Here is an 18,842-nt window from a genome sequence, read left to right as displayed (position 1 = left end):
AAACCTGTTCACCTAAGGATGTTAATTTAGGGATCCCATCCACAAAATTATCACTTATTTTGGATCTGGCTCTTAAAGAGCAAATATCTTATTCCAAAATTTAGGGTTAGCATTTATTTTTAGCAAACATGGAAGCATCATCTCTGTAACTGCATCTGGTGTGATTCATTGGAAAGGACTGTAGGCAAAAGTACAATCTAAAAGGACAGACTGTTAACATTTTCAACGGGGACAACCTGCAAAAAGCATACCAGATTTCCCTCTACAATGACTGGGAATTATTCTGGTATAGATGGAATCAGTAACTACAGGACAGGCTAAAAGAAAGGCACTGCAAGGGCCATAGAAAGAGCATGAAGGTAAGGAAGAAAAGAAAATCAGCAGCTTTAGCTTCATCTCCCTCATAGAAAGAGATAGGTTAGGTACAATAGACACTGTCTTTGGAATTACCCTTAATGCCAAAAGGGACAGCTTTCACCTTTATCTCTGTCATACTGGGCACGAATTTAAAATTTCTGTAATCAAACTTCTGTGTTTGAACAACAATGAAAATTCCTCACTCATTTAAAAGAGAGCTGAAGCCTCAGATTGCCGTCAGGCAGGCAAAATGCCTGTCCTCAGCCACTGGCAGTGACAGTGAGGGTACCCCTTGAATAAGGGGTGTCCCCTGCCCCAACACAACTGGAACCTGTGAGAAAGGTGGTGAATGCTCTTCCCCCCACTTCTCTACTTTGTGTCTACTATTTGTGAGCAGGCACAGGTTTGGGGAAGCTGGGCAAAGAACAGGAGATAGAGGAGAGTACATGCAAAGAGGTTATGTGGATGAAGACCGAGAGCACAAAAGGGACTCCTGGATGCTGAAAACAAAATGGAAAAGGAAGAAAAGGCAACAGGGAGGCTAAGGGAAATCAGTACATGAAATTAAAAGATGGAGACAAATTGCGTGGAAGAGGAGCCTGGAGGCGTTGTGGAGGACAGGGCAGTGGGGAGGGTTAAAATGGCAGCTGCCTTTGTGGGCGGCAGGTGAGCGAGTGCCTCACACACCCTGAACAGATGTCCGAAATGGATGTGCTTCGCACTAAAGCGTATGGCGGTTTGGAAGCAGGCAGCTTTCCATTCCTGGTCAGGTATTTAAGTAAATAACCAAAAAAAAAAAAAAAAAAAAAAAAAAAGGGGCCGGTGTGGAAGTGCACAGTTCGGTGGGGGAAGGGAGACAAGGCGTGAGACAAGTGCCCCGACTTCAACCCCCAGCCCGGCTGGGGCGGACCCCCCAGAAACGCCCCGATGTGCCCCTGCTCGGGGGGCGGCTGCGACCACCCCGCCGGCTTGGGCACCTCAGCGGCCTCCCGAGGAAGCCTCCGGCCCTGCCTGGCCCTCCCGGGGGACCCGGGAGCCCCGCCGCCACCCGCGCCCCTCGCCCGGGCGCTGCCTGTGGAGCCATGTGCCGCCGGCAGCCGTTCCCCCGCCAGGCAGGCAAGTTCTCGGGCGAGGTGGGAACAGCCACGAATAGAGTTTATAAAAATACTTCAAAGCTGTCGCGGAGCGCTCGCACGGGAGCTAAAACGGGGAAGAGCTTCGAGGGCGGCGCGGGGGAATGCTCAGCGGGTGCCAGCGGCGGGATGAGGGGTAGGCGAGGGGGGCTGGAGGGGGCAGTTCGGGCGGCAAGAGCCGGTGTGCGGCTGCCAGGGCTGGAGGGGAGGGGGCAGGGCTGCTGCGGCGGCAGGGAGAGGGTACGGGTCCAGGAGAGCGAGTGAGAGGATGCTGCGGGAGGGTGTCGGAGGAGCCGTCGGGGTGGGTGTCAGGCGCCTCGGGACGCAGGAGAGGTGGTGGGGCTCGCCCCAGCGGAGGGCAGCGTGCGGGAAGGCGGGGGACGGACGGACGGACGCTCACCTCTGTCCTCCGGCCCCTCGCTGAACTGCCCGCTCTCCCCGATCCGCAGCTGCTCCTGCTGCTGCTCCCGGGGAGCCGCCGGCGGGTTGGCCCCGGGGGGCTGCACGATGGCGGGGTCCGGAGTGGTGTCCAGGGGGGCAGCGGGCGGCTCCATTTCTTGCGGGGCGGCGGGAAGCGGCCGGCGGCTGTGGCAGGGAAGCGAGGAGCGAGCGGAGCATCCAGCCCGGGTGCGAGCCCGGGGAGAGGAGGAGACTTCGGCTCAGAGCATCAGGGAGACGCGGACGGGCAGCGAACAAACTCCGGGCACTCCTCGCCAGCCGCTGCCCGCGGCCGCCTCATCACTGCCCGCGGCGGAGAGGGGCAGGTGGGAGCGCGGTGCCGCCTCCCGGCGCTGCCCGTCCCCTCCCCGCCCCGCCGAGCTCCGCCGGCGGCGGGAGCTGCTCAGGAAGCGGGAGCCTCCTCAGCCTCCCCTCGCCATGGCGGGCTCTGCCTCCTCCTTTCTCCCGGAGCCGAGCCTCAGGGGGAAGAGCTGTCCAGGGACTGTCCAAAGCAGGAGCGCTCCCGCCGCTCCCGAGGGCTGCGGATGCCGGCCCTGCGCAGCGAGGCCCCGTCCGCCTCGCCTCCCCTCACACAGGTAAAGACCCAGCTCCCCTTTGCTGGGGATTTGCTCATCCTCCATCTGCCTTTGCCCTTTTTCGGGATCAGAGTAGAATCGCCTCACCCCGGCACCTCTCAGACCCCGCAGCACTAACGTTCTGTCACACACTCAGAGTTGCCTTAAAACTGCCCTCGAACGTACAGCAATCTCATGCTGAAGCATGGGGTTAGACTCGCTGGCGTTCAGAGCTGTCCTCAGATTGCTCACCTGCCTTTCCTAGGGCTGCAGAAGAACATAGGAACAAAACTAAAATCTCAGGAGCACAGAAATGTTTTTTTAAAATGTAAAATTTTACAGATAAATTTGTGCCAGGGCTGCTTGCTTCTTCTCTGCTGGTTTCTAATGACTAGATGGAGAGGTGCAAACAAACAAAGCATTCTTTGTGCGAGCACAGTCTCCCAGCTGCATGCTTACTCGCACGCAGATATTTTGAAGCTGCATCATGTTTTGACTTGAAAAATTTTTCTAGGAAAATATCAGAAGACATTGTAGCCCTGGTCCTTAGGTGATACATAAGGATACCATCCCCATTTAAGTTACATGAAGATGAAGTTGCCTTTCTCCTTTGAGAAACTAGTGAATTTGGGCAGTCTAGAAATGCCAGCAGGAAATTAATATTTATGCCAACATAGGGACATGAGTTTATAAACTGTCAGAATCCTGCTGATGTCAGCCTTACAAAAAGTTTTGTAGCAGTTTAGTAATATCTGTCTAAAAATGGTCAGTGCAACGTTATTATCAAAATGTCTTAATTTTAAAAAATACTTCTTACAACTGTGTGCTAATCTTCAAAATCTTTTAATCTGAATTTTAAATCATTAATTATTTGAAAAAGTATAAGTAGAAGTATAAGTAAATGTTAAGTGGCATAAAATACTGGTTTAGAAACTGATTGGCATTTTGACAGTCTTGTGGAATGAAGATGGCTGTTGTAATGTGAGGGATTGGTGTCTTTACCTAATCTTACGATTTCTTTGTGTATAGTCTATCATACCTACTATATGAAATATTTTGATGTCTTCATGTCTTTCACCTAAATTTCACCTTCACCCCTAGCTATCCCTAGCCTGCTTTGCGATCCCAGAGCTCTTGCTCTTCTAGTTGGATCAGCATTAATATGAATATAAGCAATGCCAAAATTAATTGCTTTTTCCTGATGAAATGGATAGTAAATTACAACGTGCCTATTTGATATTAATGTCAAAAGAGGTTGGTTCTCACGTGCATAAGTTAACACAAGTGAGTTATTTTGAGGGATGTGTTATTTTGAGGTTTGGGCTGAGTTGTGAGGGGTTGAAAACTAGCAACTCAAATTAAAAAAAAAAACCTGTGATTTTTTTAAAGGCTGTTTATTAAGCTCTGGTTACCTTGAACCTGCAAGATGCTAGAGCAGATGGATGTATGCCCATGAGAGGTGAATGAAAAGTAGAAAAAGCTCACCTTTTGTTGTTTACCATAAAAATAGATGTCTCTATCACTTAAAATGTGTCTTTAAAGTGAGAATCCTTAAATGAATAGAATCAGTTTTGTAACCTGGTCAGAGACAAGAAATGGGGACCAACAACTTTTCAAGACCTTGCAAGGATACAGAAACCTTTGGTGAGTCAGGTTGGGGAGACACCATCCCATGCAGAGTGCAGCCAGGACCAGCCATAAAGAGTCCCTTGAAATTGCTGCAACAGATACAATGTTCCCTAATACAATTACTGCAGGATCCCTCCTCTTTTATAGAGATAAATCCATATCTGATCCATTCCAGTAAGAACTTTCTTATTCCTTGCATAAATGGAAAACTGACTAGTGATTTTCCTTGAACACTACCTCCTTTCTCTTGGTCTCTCCAAGCTATTTTGGTATTCTTATAACTTCCAGAAATCAAACCAAGAGGAAAGTGCCTGTAGATTCCTAATTCCATTTCTTTAAAAGGAGGTCAAAGGAGTAGGTTTCCAAATGATTTAGAGAACAATAGGAACTAAGAACACCAAAGCACAAGTTTTAAACTTTAATGTGTTTCTTTCTCCTTTTTTGGTTGTCCTCAATTGCTGCTCTTACATAAAACTGTGTGTGGCAGGGACTGGAGCTGTCTCTAATTGTATAATTGCTGTGGTGTTCAGGCTATAGCAAAGAATATGAAGCCTGCAAAGAGTATTATAGGTTTTTTAAATGACTCTCTTCAGTGCTTTCAAACACAGCCTCGCATGAGAAGGGTCATACACTGCATTTAGCAAATACAAATTCAAAACAGATCAACAATGAAGGGCCCTTCAGATCACACCATTGTCTATACAGACTAGCTACTAAGAAGCAGAAAGACTGTCACATCATAGCTGCTGGAAGCTGCTTTCCAGCATTGCCTGTTATTTCTCATGACACTCATTCACATGAAGTGTATTCCATTGGATAAACATGTAGGGCTAGATTTTTATAGACATGGATCCTGTTTTCCAGCCCTGTTGGAGTTCTTGTGTAGGAAACCTGTAGGCAAAGTCAATGACGATAAAAAAAGGCCTCAGTCTAATAGACATATGATTTTATTTCTTGGCCCCTCAAACCTCCCTTTGTTGGATATGAAAAATGGAAAGCCAAAATCAATTAAAAAAAAAAAAAAAAAGGCCGTATCTCTGGATGCAGTCTAACTAGACTGACACCATCTTATCTTCTGTAGCTGCTGCAAGATTAATACATACTTGTAGAACTTTGTTCCCAGCTGGAGCTGCCTGTAATTTCTGCAATATTTTGGCATTTAGAGAAAGGAGATTTCAGATGAGATGAAAGTCTTATGCATCACAGCAAAGAGCAACAACAAAAAGAACTTCCTTATCTGTATTGTCTGTGGTCTGCTTTTCTTGTGGTCCTTCCTTCCTTCCTTCCTTCCTTCCTTCCTTCCTTCCTTCCTTCCTTCCTTCCTTCCTTCCTTCCTTCCTTCCTTCCTTCCCATGAATAATATCAATCAGATTTGAATTTCTGGTTTTCCTTTTCATTTTAGAGCTACTGACTGCAATGTTTTCACTTGAATTAGCAGGACGCAGTGGTGCACTCAAAGGCTCCTGAGAAGGAACTTTGCTTGGTTTCATTGATGTTAACTTGTCCATGTTCCATATTGACCAACATCTTAAGTACAGCACTTAACCTAAGAGCACTGCTGCGTATTTGGAAAGAGCTGGTCAGCTGACCTGGTGATTATTTTTTATTATGCTTAAAGGCATAAGAGCAAGATAATGCCATTCACCATTTTGTTTGCTGGGTTGCATGTCACACACATACTAAACACAAAACTGCCCTTTTTTTGGCAACAAAATACTGTGTTTGTCAGTGGCATTGTATTGCAGTATCAGGAAGTGCAAGTGTCAGCCAGGATGGTTTTTTAGTTCAGTCTATCAGACATTTCATGGCTGAGAGTTAAAAGAAAATGCTCACTTCTTACTTGATCAATATGCCTTTCATGGCCCTACCACAGGACCAGTTCTTCAGGGGACACATCTCAAACAACCCAGAACCCATCCTGTTCTAAAGGCACAGGCAGCCATCTGTCCCATAGAGGTCATCACTATAGCTCATCTTCAGTGTCACTCCTCTAGGACCAACTCTTGAGTTAGCCTGATATTCCAAAAGGCAACACCTTCAATAAGTGTTTATGGTGCTGAAATGTTCTGCAATTTTGCACTACAGCTCCCTTGTCATGTCTGTTTGTGGATGAGATGGTAAGATCATTCTTGGCCATTTAGACATGTCCTCCTCTAATGACTAGATTAAATATGTCTCTTTAGTGATGAAAACCTCTAGATTCTGTATTTCACTTTTTTTCATGAACCCAATAATTTCTTTCAATAGTCCTTTAATTGTCTTGTGCGAGGTTGGCTGCCATAGTTTTCTTTTCTCCTACAAACAAATAGTTTTCTTCTACAAACAAGTTAGGATGTTTTTTTAACTCTGTTTGTTTGCTAGTTTATTTGGTGGCACGCAGGCAGAGGCAGACACAGATCTTGCTCTTGTTCTGTAGCTCACCTATAGCCCCACAGCATTGTCAGTGGTCAACAGGATGAGGACACCAGGTTCTTTTAACCTGGTCTAAATACCTCTAAGCCTAGTATTAGTCACCTTGGGTTTTTAATTTAAAATAAAAGATAATGTTGATGTTAGTACACAACACTGCATTAATTTTTAAACTGCAGAGCATGCTTAAATTATTATCCAATGTATGTAGTCTTTTTCTCTTGCGCTGGGCTAAGTAGAGTTTAAATTGAAATCGTCTCTCTTCTTGGCATTTTTAGACTGAATATTAACTTGGGTCAAAAATAATCAGAATGTTATTTTGGAAAACGAATATGATAATTCAGTACCTTTTCCTTCAGACTGTGAAAGAGTGCCCATAATATAATTCCCAGAGAATACAGCATGCAGTGACCTTGGTAAGTAATTGATGACACCTCACATAAGCACCTACCCTTTCCCTACACAATGTTGTTGCAGGATCATATTTGCAAAAAATGCCACAGCCAGCACGAGCCACAAGCATTGATAGATTCCATTGTGGCAACAAAGGAGGAATAAAAACAGAGGCTGCAAAATATGTCATCTAAAAATGAGCAGAAAATCTTGGAAAAGATTCTTTACAGTGAGCATTTTCCAACTATTTTAAAAGCTCTTCTTAATTCAAGATGAAACTGCTGTGTAAATATGGGAAACCATAAAAACTAATCTGTTTTGTTCAGAGAAATATTTTGCAGTTAAGCAAGGCTAAATGTGTCTATTCCAAAACACGTTATTTCTTTATATCACTGTAGACATCCTGTTTCCAGGTTTTATGTAACTGAACAAAAATGACTTATTTGACAGGGGTTATATTTAATTGTTAATATTCACAAGTATAGAAGAGAAATGGAAGGAAAAATTCATTTTCAAGAGGTAGCAACCTGTTACTTTAGTCATAATCTTCCTCTTTTTTACTTCTTTCTGTTTTTCACATTAAGCAGAGAGATCTTTCTTCTTCCAATGAGACTCTAACCATAGCCTAATGGATGATGTGAATTAAGCAGCTGAGATTTCCTTTTTGATCAAAGAAAAGAAAAAAAGGAAGCTAGGAAATTCCTGGGAAGCAAAATAATATAATTTAGTAATAAACTTATCCAATTGCTTATAATTACTTGATGATAATTCCCATCCTAAGGCATCTTAACAACCAGACACTTCCAACATATTTGCATAACTTCATGTTTCCTCACGTATCTTCTAAAAATTTCTACACAATTTTCCATTAAGTTCATATGGTTAAACATGAGATAAGTGAACTATAGAAATCACAAAACATCCTTTTTATCATATACAGATTGGGTCATTTTCCTCTTGCTAAGTCCATTCCTCCTGATGCACCTGTCTACCGAGCCCAATTCCCACCATGCCAGACCCAGGTTTTGTTAAAAAGGCTGCATGAAAAGGTAGATACCCATTTACTTCCTACTCAGATTCTCCCCATGCATGTATGAAATATTTATAGTTTATAAATTTTACCCTATGCATTTTTTAAAAAATTGAGAGTTGTAATCCCTACCTTGAAGGTAAAGATCTAATGGGAAAAGGGAGTAGTTGCATTTCCTAATGGGATTTGCCTGTGTCAGAAAAGAGATGTAATAGGTTTTATGGGGAATAGAGCCCAACTCACGTCTTTCCTGATATTTTAAACTCTGATTTGTGATTTGGGTTGGTATGTTACTCGTTGTGTCAACAGCAACACGGGTTTTTTTTCTTGCTGTATTTTTATCTTTATCAAAGGACCCTGTGTTGAGTGCTTGAGGGAATTACCCTTCTACTCCTCTGTAGCAATAATACTTAGATTGCTTCTTCTCTGCTCCACAGCTCACTTTTGCTCAAAGTTGTTTGATAAACTCTATGAGATGATAATATTTCTGCTTTTTATTGAAGAGTATTTTATCCTTTTCTGATGCCAAATGAACTGTAGCTAGGATTCTGCACATTCCTACTTGAGAATTTAGCAAGGATTACTATAGAAAGTGTTTGGAAAAAGCCTGATAGCCACCGCCAAAATGAGTATTTTGTAAAACATGTTCTTCATAGCCTGGAAACTATACACATTTCTCTGTGTGCCAGTTTTGGGGGCTTTTTGACACCTTCTCAAGCAGATGTTTGACACTTTAAATCAAACTCTGCTAGGTCTTGATGGACATCAGATTTCTAGTACCTAGAGGAATCTGTTACCCACTTAATGTTTTTTGCCTGTTTGATTTTGTTACTGGTTTGTTTTTTGGTTTTTTTCTGAAAGAAATAGAGTTAGTTTCCTGAGTCCTGACATACAATTTGGGTCTGAATACTTCATTTTAATGAAGGGAGATGGTGTAGATAAAATAATTAAATTCTTTAGATAATAAATTTTTGGAAGAGGCAGAAGTATTGTCAACAACATATAGAGGAGTTATAACAGATTTCTGCATTCTTTATTCTCATGATATATTGATTGTTTCTCATCCTCTTAAAGAGTGAGTCACATAATTCATGTCATCCTTCTTTCAAAAATAAATGGGGGCCATTTTTTTGTGGAATGCAAACCCAGAAGTTTGAACCCAAAAGCCAGGCCCTTCTCTGTGTGCAGCAGAAGGAAAAGCAATGGCTCCTTTTGATCTTGCACAGGGAAATACGCTGTGAATATTGACATTTGTCTATCCATAGTGAACATTGTCAGATCTGGATTTATGGAAGATGGATAAGGTTAAAAGCCCCACTAAAACATTTATATTCTATTAGCAGTGATAGAGCTGTGCATGGCTGTTAGCATTTGCCAATTTTACAAGGGAGAGGAGCATCTTTAGGAAATTGAAGAACTTTCCTCCGTAGAATGAAGAGTGTTAAACCCACTTCACCTATGAATGTCTTTTTAAACAACCAGTAAAATTCAAATTTAAAGGCAATTGAAGTTTGAAGCTCAGAATGTCAGTGAAATTTTGAACCTCTGCTGCAATAAAATTGTCCTGTAACCAAGAAGAAAGATGACAATGTCAGTCATATAATTTAATCAGACTATGATAAAAGTCAATTTCTGCTTCTTTCAGATTCTGTCTAAAGCTTTTGATGATGCCTAAAAGTTAACAAGGGACAGGCAGTCACAGAGTAATGGACACAGCCCCCTCTCCATCATCAACATCATCAAGACCACTGATATTTTTGGTGTTGGGGGGCTGGGATGCCTTAATAACCACAGAAGTTTCACTTAATTTTCACATTCTTCTATAAGAAATGTGTGTTTCAAGAGGTTGTATTTTACTGACAGAATTTATATAGTTTGATTATATTTTGCTCTATCCACTGATTAGCACAGCTGATACTGGACTATACAAATTACTTCTCTTAGATTTTTCCCTTACTGTGGATTTTAGAAGGGCTGTCAATGAAGTAAACTACTTATCTGATACTGATAGTCTATCTAAGCCCCTTATTCTACTCTATCTTTTTACAATAAGCCTATTTCCTTTACCCTATATAACTTTGAATTTTGGTCACTTTGTTTCCTTTTTTATTTGTGGGTACAGAAAAGTGACCTCATACTTATGAAGATCATTAATTGTGAAACTCTCTGGAATTACAGGTTGTTCTGGCTGATGTATCAGTAAACTTTGAATTGTCTCCTTTATCAGCCTGAAGTTTGTGTAATTGTGTTGACCAAAAATTCAATTTCTAAATAAAATTTAATCAGGAAATAAAATCAAGAAGCTACCAAGGTCTGCTTCATATCCCATAATCATTTTAAATAGATGTTTGTTGAGATTTTTTTGCTTATCTTAACTTTTAGGATAAAACAGGCTTGGAAAATATTTAAATTTTCATGGCATCATAGAACAATTTGAGTTGGAAGGGACATTAAAGATCATCTGTGAATATCTGTTTTTGTGGAGGTTTGGAAAATTAAGTTATAGTTCTTTTGCTTTAAACTTACTTCCCTATTCAAACTGTCCAGTGGTTGCAGCACTAATTGGATTAATATTGCATGGGATAGCCAGACTTGTTGCATGTAGACTTGTTGATTTTCCCACTAGATGGCATTATGCATTAAGTGCAAGTTAATTTATAGCTTGACTATAGTTGCACATGCTAAAGATTTAAAAAATAAGAAATTACCTACTGTGTTTGCTCTTAGTCTATGCTTAGAACTGTGGCTTAAAAATCTCTTGACCTAATTCTACCTAACAGCAACCCAATCCATGCTTAATGTATCAAATATGGATTTACTCAAAGCAATAAAGGAAGTCAGCCATGGCAACAATATCTGATCATGTGTGCAATGTGCTTTTTAGAATAAAACTTGTCCAACCATTTCTGCATTTACCATTTAAAGACTGACTTCAATGCTGCAAATTGCTTCCTTTCTGGCTGCATTCAACTGGAATGATAGGAAGTGTCCTAAGTAAAGCTGCAGTGCTGAAGATTGCTTTTAAATAAAGAGCCCCACATGAGCTTTTTTTTTTATTTAGTAGCTAATTCAGGATAGGTAATCAGAATAATTTATCACTTCGAGTTTAAATATAGAGATGCTGTTTTTTTCCTCCACCCAGATGAAGTGAACTACTAGCAATTTCCTTACAAAATTATGTGGTGCCCAAGAGTGAGGCTTCTAGAACTTAAGGTCCTGACCAGTGAAGCACCCTCTGAGATGGAGCAGAAGTCTAATCCCTTCAGAAGAACTGATCAGATATGTGTTACCCAGGGCACACTTCCCTGTATTCTGTATTCTGAGCTGTGATTTTTCTTTATTCTTCATGTAGAATGTAAGAGGCTCCAGGCTGGAAAGCAGTAATCCAATATTACAACATTTTACTGTAAGAAGGGTGTAGAATATGAGCTGGATGAACCAGTTCAGTTAACCTGGGCCAGTAATGGAAAAGGACAAAAAATCAAGTAAATATTAGCTTAGTATTAAAAAGATCCTTTAAATCCTCGTGCTGTTGGAACACATAATAGAAAAGTAGAACTTGTGCTTAAGGTTGTTTCTAAATTGATTTTTGTGAAAAGGACACAGCTTGAAAAATTTACCAAAACATTGCCGTGAATTCAGGCTGTTAAACTGTTTGTGTTTTCTGTTTAAAACTTTATTTTACTTATGCTACCCCCTGAGCTTCAACAAACTATAATTTTAATTGTTCTGTGCAGTGCATGGCTGTAGATAATGCAGTGTATGATTCCTTGACATAGAAATGTTTATGGTTTGTATTTGCCTGTGGTGGTCAATGGGATTCAACCCTTTTGTAACCCTGCTACGAAAAATACCTCATCAGAGCTGCCTTCAACTAAATTGTTCAAGTACCTACAAACTGCAGATATGAAGTAGGATATAGATCCACTGAATTAGAGCAACTGGTTGCCTCTTGTCACTTAAGATGAAGAGATTGAATGTAGCTTTTAGTTGGTTAGTAATATTAGAAATTAGTAGACATTAATTATTGTTAATTATATTATTGGCTAATTTTAATAAATACACATATTTCATTACTAGGATCCAAAACTTGAGAGTTTCACAAATGGTATGAAATCTTACTGCTAATTAACAGATTTTCATATGAAAAGGTTAGTGACAAGAATTTCCTTTATTATTTAGTCAATGGTGAGCGCTTACTGAAAATTGACATCCAGATCCTGGTTTTTGAAGTGTGTATTTTACATTGTGATCCTAATAGTTATTCCCCAAGCCCCCAAGGGATATTAATACACCAGTTGTTCAAGAACATAGAGCAGAGATGAGCCAGCATGTCAGAAAAATGGATATTTGGAGGCACGTGTTTTCTTTCTGTTCGTAAAAAGGCTGAATTACTAGAGACAATGGGATTTTAAAACACCCATTCACCAGCCAGTGCATTACATGAATGTGTAAAACACTGATTACAAATGACCACAGTGCTCAGAAGCAGCTCAGCCCAGTTCTGCTCTGACATTGCAGCGTCGGCCACGACAAGGCAGCGCCAGCCTGCATCACTTCCCACAGGCAAAATCCACGGCCATCAATAGGAGATCAGTGCTCTCTGTGAACTCTGCAATCACTGTTTGCTGCTCTACAAACTGCAGCCTGCACTATTCACAGGGAGCTGCACAAACATTATTAACAAATCTGTGATTTATAATGCAGATCTTTCTTTTGAGGCACCAAGCTGGCACGGGCCATCAGACCTAGCCCAAAACCAGAAGTCTGGTGTTTAATTACTGAACTCCAGGCAAGGTTTACTTGTGATTCCTCATTGAAATGGGTCTGTCTTTCCAGGGGCTCAAAATTACTTTTTGAATCTCCACTTGATTGATCTCTTCTATAACAATTTGGTTTCCTGGTGACTTAAGGGGCCTTTTTGTTGGGTCTGAAATGATTAATTACCATAGAGTTCTTCTAAAACACCTGCATTTTTTATATTATTAAAAAGCTTACATGAAACATTAGATGACAATGAGTGGCAATGTCCTGAAGAAGAAAATAGATCTTATTTAAGAGTGACTTTTTTTATGATCTTCACACTCAGAAATGAACACAGATGTTTTGATGTATCTGCAATACAGTCTTGCCTGTAGTTGTAACCAAGAAAGTGCCGATTTCTTAATCTTTTTCAGCAAATAAAGAAAAAAAAAATCAAGCAAATTAGTAAAACACATTTAAACACAGCCAGGAAGTCGTGGATCTATTTTAGTAATTGTGAAGAAGGTGGCTCTTCCTCAGAGGATGTTATTAAATTCCAAATGTTGGAATAAAAAAAGAAAAAGCAGTACCTGCCTGTTCGTAGTTGAACTCAGCAAGTGAAAGCAGGCTCCAGAAATGTTCTGTGGAAGTATTCCTCTGCCAAGCTCCCTCCTCCAGATGAATGAATAAAACCCCAAACATTTACATTGTAAACATCTGCAGAGCTGGAGAGGTCTTTGCTTTGGCACTCGCTTTCTTTCTGAAGCAGTGAAAGCTCTGAGAAGACTGTCCTTGTCCCCAAAATTCAGATGCACCCAAAGAGTGGCACAGAGAGGCCTCTGCAAAGAGGGAAAAGTGAGGATTTGACTATCTAGTACACAGGAAAAAAAGTTGTTCAGACAACATATAGCAGGAGTTACGATTTATTTATTTTAGGCACCAGCTTTCTAAATAATTGAAAAAATTTCAGATGCTACCATGGGGTATTAACTTGGAAATTACGACTTCTTGGTATCTGTAAGCTTCATTCCATCTGTTCTTTCTATGTTTATGCTGTGGTATCAGTCTGGTTACTCCCATTGCACAGGAGTGACACTTGGCCTGGTACATGCTTAAATAGAATATTTTTTATTTGCTTAAGTCTATACAATGGAAAAAAAAATAAAGTCCTATTTTTCTCATACTGACATTTTTTAAAAAATCTATTTAATATTTTTGGTAGAAGATTTCTATACGAGATAAATGCATGGTAAGAGTAAATTGCAGAATTGCAATTGTAGTGTATTAAGAAAATAATTATGTTATTTGAAAGATAGGCACATAATTTTCTTTTATTCTCTTAGAATGGCAGTTGACTTTCAACAATGTAATATGTTCTAGAAATAAGGATTCGTTTATGGCTTAACTTAGGCAGCAGAGCACACAGTAATGGTCACGAATCTGGCAGAGGACACTGTTTGCCTTCACGACTGCGTGATTCATCAGAACTCTTGCTCAGATGGTGGTCACAGAGCAGTGCGGGGCTGCCACAGGCGTCAGCAACCTTGGACACCTTTCCACTATAAGTTCTAGGGACACAAAAAGGCTGTGGCAGGTCTAATAGAGAGCCCACCTGAGGAGCATCACCCTGAGTTTGTGCAACTGTGAAGCTTCACTATGCAGAGTTAATAGCTGAGATCTTGGAAGCATCAGTACAGAGGCACACCTGAGCTAAAAAGCCCAACTTCTCTGCAAGGCTAAACGGGCTCAAGATACAGAGCAGCAGCTCTGATGTCTGTCTAAACAGAGGCTCTTACAGTTGTTTGTTTCTGCAAAGGCTTTTTAATGACAAAGTGAAAAACCTACTACTCTTCAGCATTTAATGATGACTACGCCTGCACTGCTGCCACCTTGAGCTGGTTTAGCTGGCTCTAGATTGGAGGTGAGGGTGCCTTTTCTGTTGCATAAATGTGTATAAAGGAAACCCTGGCAGTGCAGTCTAGCTGGCTGTGCAAATCACCAGGACCTTAGGCAGAAAAAGCTGGAGTTTTTGGTTCATGGCATTGGAGAATCATAACACCACCCACTCTCTGGAATACATCTTGGTTAAAGCCTTTACTGGTGTAGCTGCAGCTGGACATGTCCTCCTGGTGTAGCTCTACTGGTGAAATGATGTCTTCCTGTCAAAGATGGCACTTGAGAGCTACGCATGGAGACTGCTGCATGGGAACTGCATGATTTTATTCCTCATTAGGAGAGAAACCATACCATTGTTGTTATTCCCCACAGAACTCAGACCACACCACTCCCACTGAAGTCTGTGTTCTTTGGAGTCCCAGAAGAGGTCTAAGTTCTGTGATCAGGCTAATTTAATAGGAGAGGTTTAATTATTTGATACTAGAGGAAAAAAAAATAGAATTACTGACTTTTGCATCCTTTCCAAATCTGACATTTCCAAGCAGGTCTGTAATGGCAGTCTCAAAGGACCTGTGTAGTCCCCAGCACAGCCAAAGGATAACCTGTTGCTAAGCAACCAATATAAGTGTGCTGCTCAACATTTATTTCATTTGGAAAGGAACGTATTCTTTAAGTACTTCATCTTAGCTACTAAGCACAAAGAGTTTTCCACTTGTTTTTCTGTAGCTGTGCACATGTGTAAAACAGCCAATTTGCACAATCAAACGTGAAATTCCAAGAACAGGGGCCAGAGAGGAACATGAAAAATGGAAGGTATAAAAACCTGGCACGAGTACTTTAGCCCTTTCTGAGATCAGCATCCTGAATTTGCCTCTTTGTGTCTTTGTTCATCCTACTTGAAAATGGGCTGCCTCAGAGCATGGATGCGGCAGAGCTCTCTGCAGAGCTTACCAGTGTTTGTTGATGCAGCCTCTTTTGAAGACGTCAGGGTTTTCTCACTGATATGAGAAAATACTTTTCACCCCGATAAACAAAGGCCAGAACTGGACAACAAATTTCCATCCTGAAGACTCCAAACCTCAGATTCTGCACTTGTTTCAGAAAAGCAGCTAAATAGCTTCAGAAAAAAGCACTTAATGCCCTAAAATTAACACAATTTTCACTTTAGTGCTTGTCCCTTCAGTGAAATAGAACCCTACAGATCTGCTAGGCTTGTGTGTGTGTATCTGAAATCAGCCTTGGCTGAACAGTCTATAGCTGGATGTCCTTGAAAGAGTTGTTAGTCATGTTTTCAGTTTAGAGTAGGTTGGATGCCTGCGTAGCTGAAGAGCTTTTTGTTCCTAGTCAGTGAAGGTCTTTCTGCTGCTGACCCAATGGATCATGTTGGATATAGACAGCTATCTCAGTGTCCTTCGATCAAGTGACATGGATCCACATTTTGCCTTCAACTGGTATGGTTTCCAAACGATGTGTTTTGTTAAATGAAATGCAGTGTGGGAGTACTACAGTGTTTGCAAGCTAAGCTGTGTCTTGGGAGCACTAACTAACAACTAAGGCTTTTTTTAGAGCTGAGGAAAATTAAGCTCAGTGTTGAAGAAATGCAGCTGAGCTCTGCATGGAATCCTGCAGCTTTGGTGACTGAAGAATGTTGGTGTCTTAGACTAGTCAGGTGCACAAATCGCTCCCTGCCCCTCTCCTTCACTTCACTCTGCTTTCTATGCTAAAGCAGGGAATTGTCTTCCAGACATCCCTTTATTGGAGGACTCACTTTAGGCGTTTGCCTCCCATCCATGGATTCATGATGCGGAGTTCCCAGAGCTGAATCAATATTTCTTTCTTCTGTCAGCTCTAGTCCATGCAGGAACACTGCTGTCAACAGGCTGACATTGCAGTGCCACATCACACAGCATGGCTGTCACATTTGGGAGCAGGAGAGCAAATTTGCTGCTTAACCTGGCAGCCTGGTCACGAACAGATTGATTTTGGTTTTGACACAGAAATAATAGCTGTTTTCAATCCCAGAGTTTTGATCTGTTAAAGTAAATTGTTGGCTGTCTTGCTTTATTTGGGGAATACTTCCCCAAAACTGCTGCTTCCTATTTCTTTCGAACATTCAGTCTTCAGTGACCTCTTGCTGCAGAGAAGTACAAGATCAACCAAACAACCCTGGCACAAGAAGCTGGCATGAAAAATAACTCTTAAGAAAGTTATCTGACCAAATCCAAAGCAGACTTGCTTAATGAGTGAACAAGTGCAGAAATACAAGAGTCTGGGGGTTTCTGTCAAGCCCAAATACAATAGGGAAGTCAGGAAAAGGATAACACAAAAAAGGCCACTTATTTTTCAAGATACTTGATTTCAAGTTGAAAGATTTGCAGCAGCATTTCATTTTGGAAAAAAAAAATCAGCATTTTTCACAAAAAATAAAATCAGGGAATGGTTAACAAACACTCACAAGAGGACGTTGTGTGAGTAACATACACTGAAATAAAACTACAGGGGGAATAAATTACAGACAAAAATACAGCACAAATAAAGAGCAAGGGTATCTTGAGCAAAGAAGTGTAATTCTAAATTGAGTAAAGGGCAAAAGATGAGATGTAGTTTCACAGGAAATCTGAAATAGCTCCAGTTAAGCTTAACTTAGGATGCAGTAGCTGTTATATTTGAAATACATCTATGTATCTATAATTGAGGCATCTTGAGAGGCTGTAAGCACCATTATGCAGTAGCTTGTGTAAATATCCTGAGTGAACCAATGATGAGGAGGGGGAATATAAAATGCAGAGCATAGATTTGGCTACAATTCAGTATTTTGGAGGGGGCTTAATACAACTTTAAAGAAAATGCAAGAGAAAAAAAGAGAATAGATGAGGATGTGTGACTCTGCCAAGGGCACATTATATGCCCTCTACAAATTATTTCACAACCTAACATGGAGAAAGAAGGAAATTCAAGTCAGAACTTTTAATGTATTTATTCTAACTCAATTTTATTGAATTATTTTCGACATTTTAGAGTCAGTGTGAAATAAATCCCTTCATGGTGCCAATATAAACAAGTATTTTCCCTTTGCCCTCGGTCAGCTGCAGTTTATGCATTAACAGGGACTTTTCTGCTCGAAATCTTTGTTCTTTTGGGGAACCACCCCTCTGGAATTAGGCTTCTTGGTTGGCCACTGTACCTTGTTCTCCTGATAGGACAGCAGGTGGATCTGGACAGCAGCCAAAGCTAATAACCTGTGACCCAGGGACAGGAATGATAGCAGCACTGACACAGAAAACATTAGCATTGAGGGAGTATTTCTCCTCTGACACTTCAAAAATGAAAATTGATATTCATAGCCACATTCTACCTAAGGAATGGCCTGACCTAAAAAAGGTAATAAGAGTTTAGATATTCAGTGCCTTATGTTATCAGCAACCATTTCTACCAATGTGATTTTTGAAAGAAAAATGAATGAAGGTTTCTGTGGTAAATATCTCTAGATTTTAGTCTGTTTTTTTTTTTTCCCAGCTGTAAAATATTTGTATTGCACTGTTTTGCAAAGCAAGAGTCCCAGTCAGAAAGGGATGTAAAACTGGACTTTTTATTTATTCTGAAGCAATTCTTACCATTTTCCTTGGGTTTTTTGAGACCCAAAATTTGCAAATGATAAGGTATAAATTCCACTTTCTTGATAAAAATAGAGCTGTTCTGTTTCTAAATGGTATTCACTTTTGTTTTAAATAAAATAAATAGTCAAATATTAGACAAGATTAATGTTAACTAAGACAAATTCATTCCCATCTTACACCCAGAGGCATGAGAGTCATTAACTTCAGTTGGAGTGGGGTCACTCTAAGTACAGCTAATTGATGATGATAATTTTACTAATATCTGTTATTTCTTCAGTTACTAGAAAGAAGTAGCCTATTGTATTTAAAATAGAAAACCTCAGTTGTCAGAATACTGAAGCTATAAGTGTTAACTTATTATTATTTTAGTAGTAGTAGTATTCAGTGATGTAAATTTATTCTTGTCCTCAATATTTTTCATGATCCTGTGAAATGTATTTGAGAATGAAAAATGTCATTTAAGTTTTAATGTAATAAATCTGAAAGGGTTTCATATCTATTATCTCTATACTTCTGTGATTTAAGCAGTCCCGTTTCAGTCAATATTATAGAGAGAGCAGCTGGGAAACATAAACAGCATATTAGAAAAAAAGTCATGAGAAAACCTGGCATTAAAAACATA

General features: G+C 40.5%; 2 protein-coding genes across 4 annotated transcripts in view; one reads left to right on the top strand and one right to left on the bottom strand.

The window, feature by feature from the left end:
* Positions 1 to 2,289, bottom strand: part of TMEM163 (transmembrane protein 163) — a 90,280-nt gene extending 87,991 nt beyond the window's left edge. Inside the window, exon 1 of the mRNA XM_042041145.1 lies at positions 1,891 to 2,289. Within this exon, the coding sequence (XP_041897079.1) occupies positions 1,891 to 2,044 (154 nt within the window). The 5' untranslated portion in view covers positions 2,045 to 2,289. The remainder of the gene's footprint in view (positions 1 to 1,890) is intronic.
* ACMSD (aminocarboxymuconate semialdehyde decarboxylase) overlaps positions 1,270 to 18,842 on the top strand; it is a 39,775-nt gene continuing 22,202 nt past the window's right edge. The window contains exon 1 of one of the 3 annotated variants that reach the window (XM_042041141.1): positions 1,270 to 1,473. In XM_042041141.1, coding sequence (XP_041897075.1) covers positions 1,285 to 1,473 — 189 coding nt within the window. In that variant the 5' untranslated portion in view covers positions 1,270 to 1,284. Of the gene's footprint in view, positions 1,474 to 17,858; positions 17,985 to 18,842 lie in introns of those variants that run through there. The other 2 variants (XM_042041143.1, XM_042041142.1) reach the window with 2 other exon arrangements.

Source organism: Corvus kubaryi, unplaced genomic scaffold (assembly GCF_017639235.1).
Source record: "Corvus kubaryi isolate FWS band 111438036 unplaced genomic scaffold, C.kubaryi_AGA036_p1.0 37396, whole genome shotgun sequence".
Lineage (NCBI taxonomy): Eukaryota > Metazoa > Chordata > Aves > Passeriformes > Corvidae > Corvus > Corvus kubaryi.
This window is presented reverse-complemented; position numbering and strand designations above follow the sequence as displayed.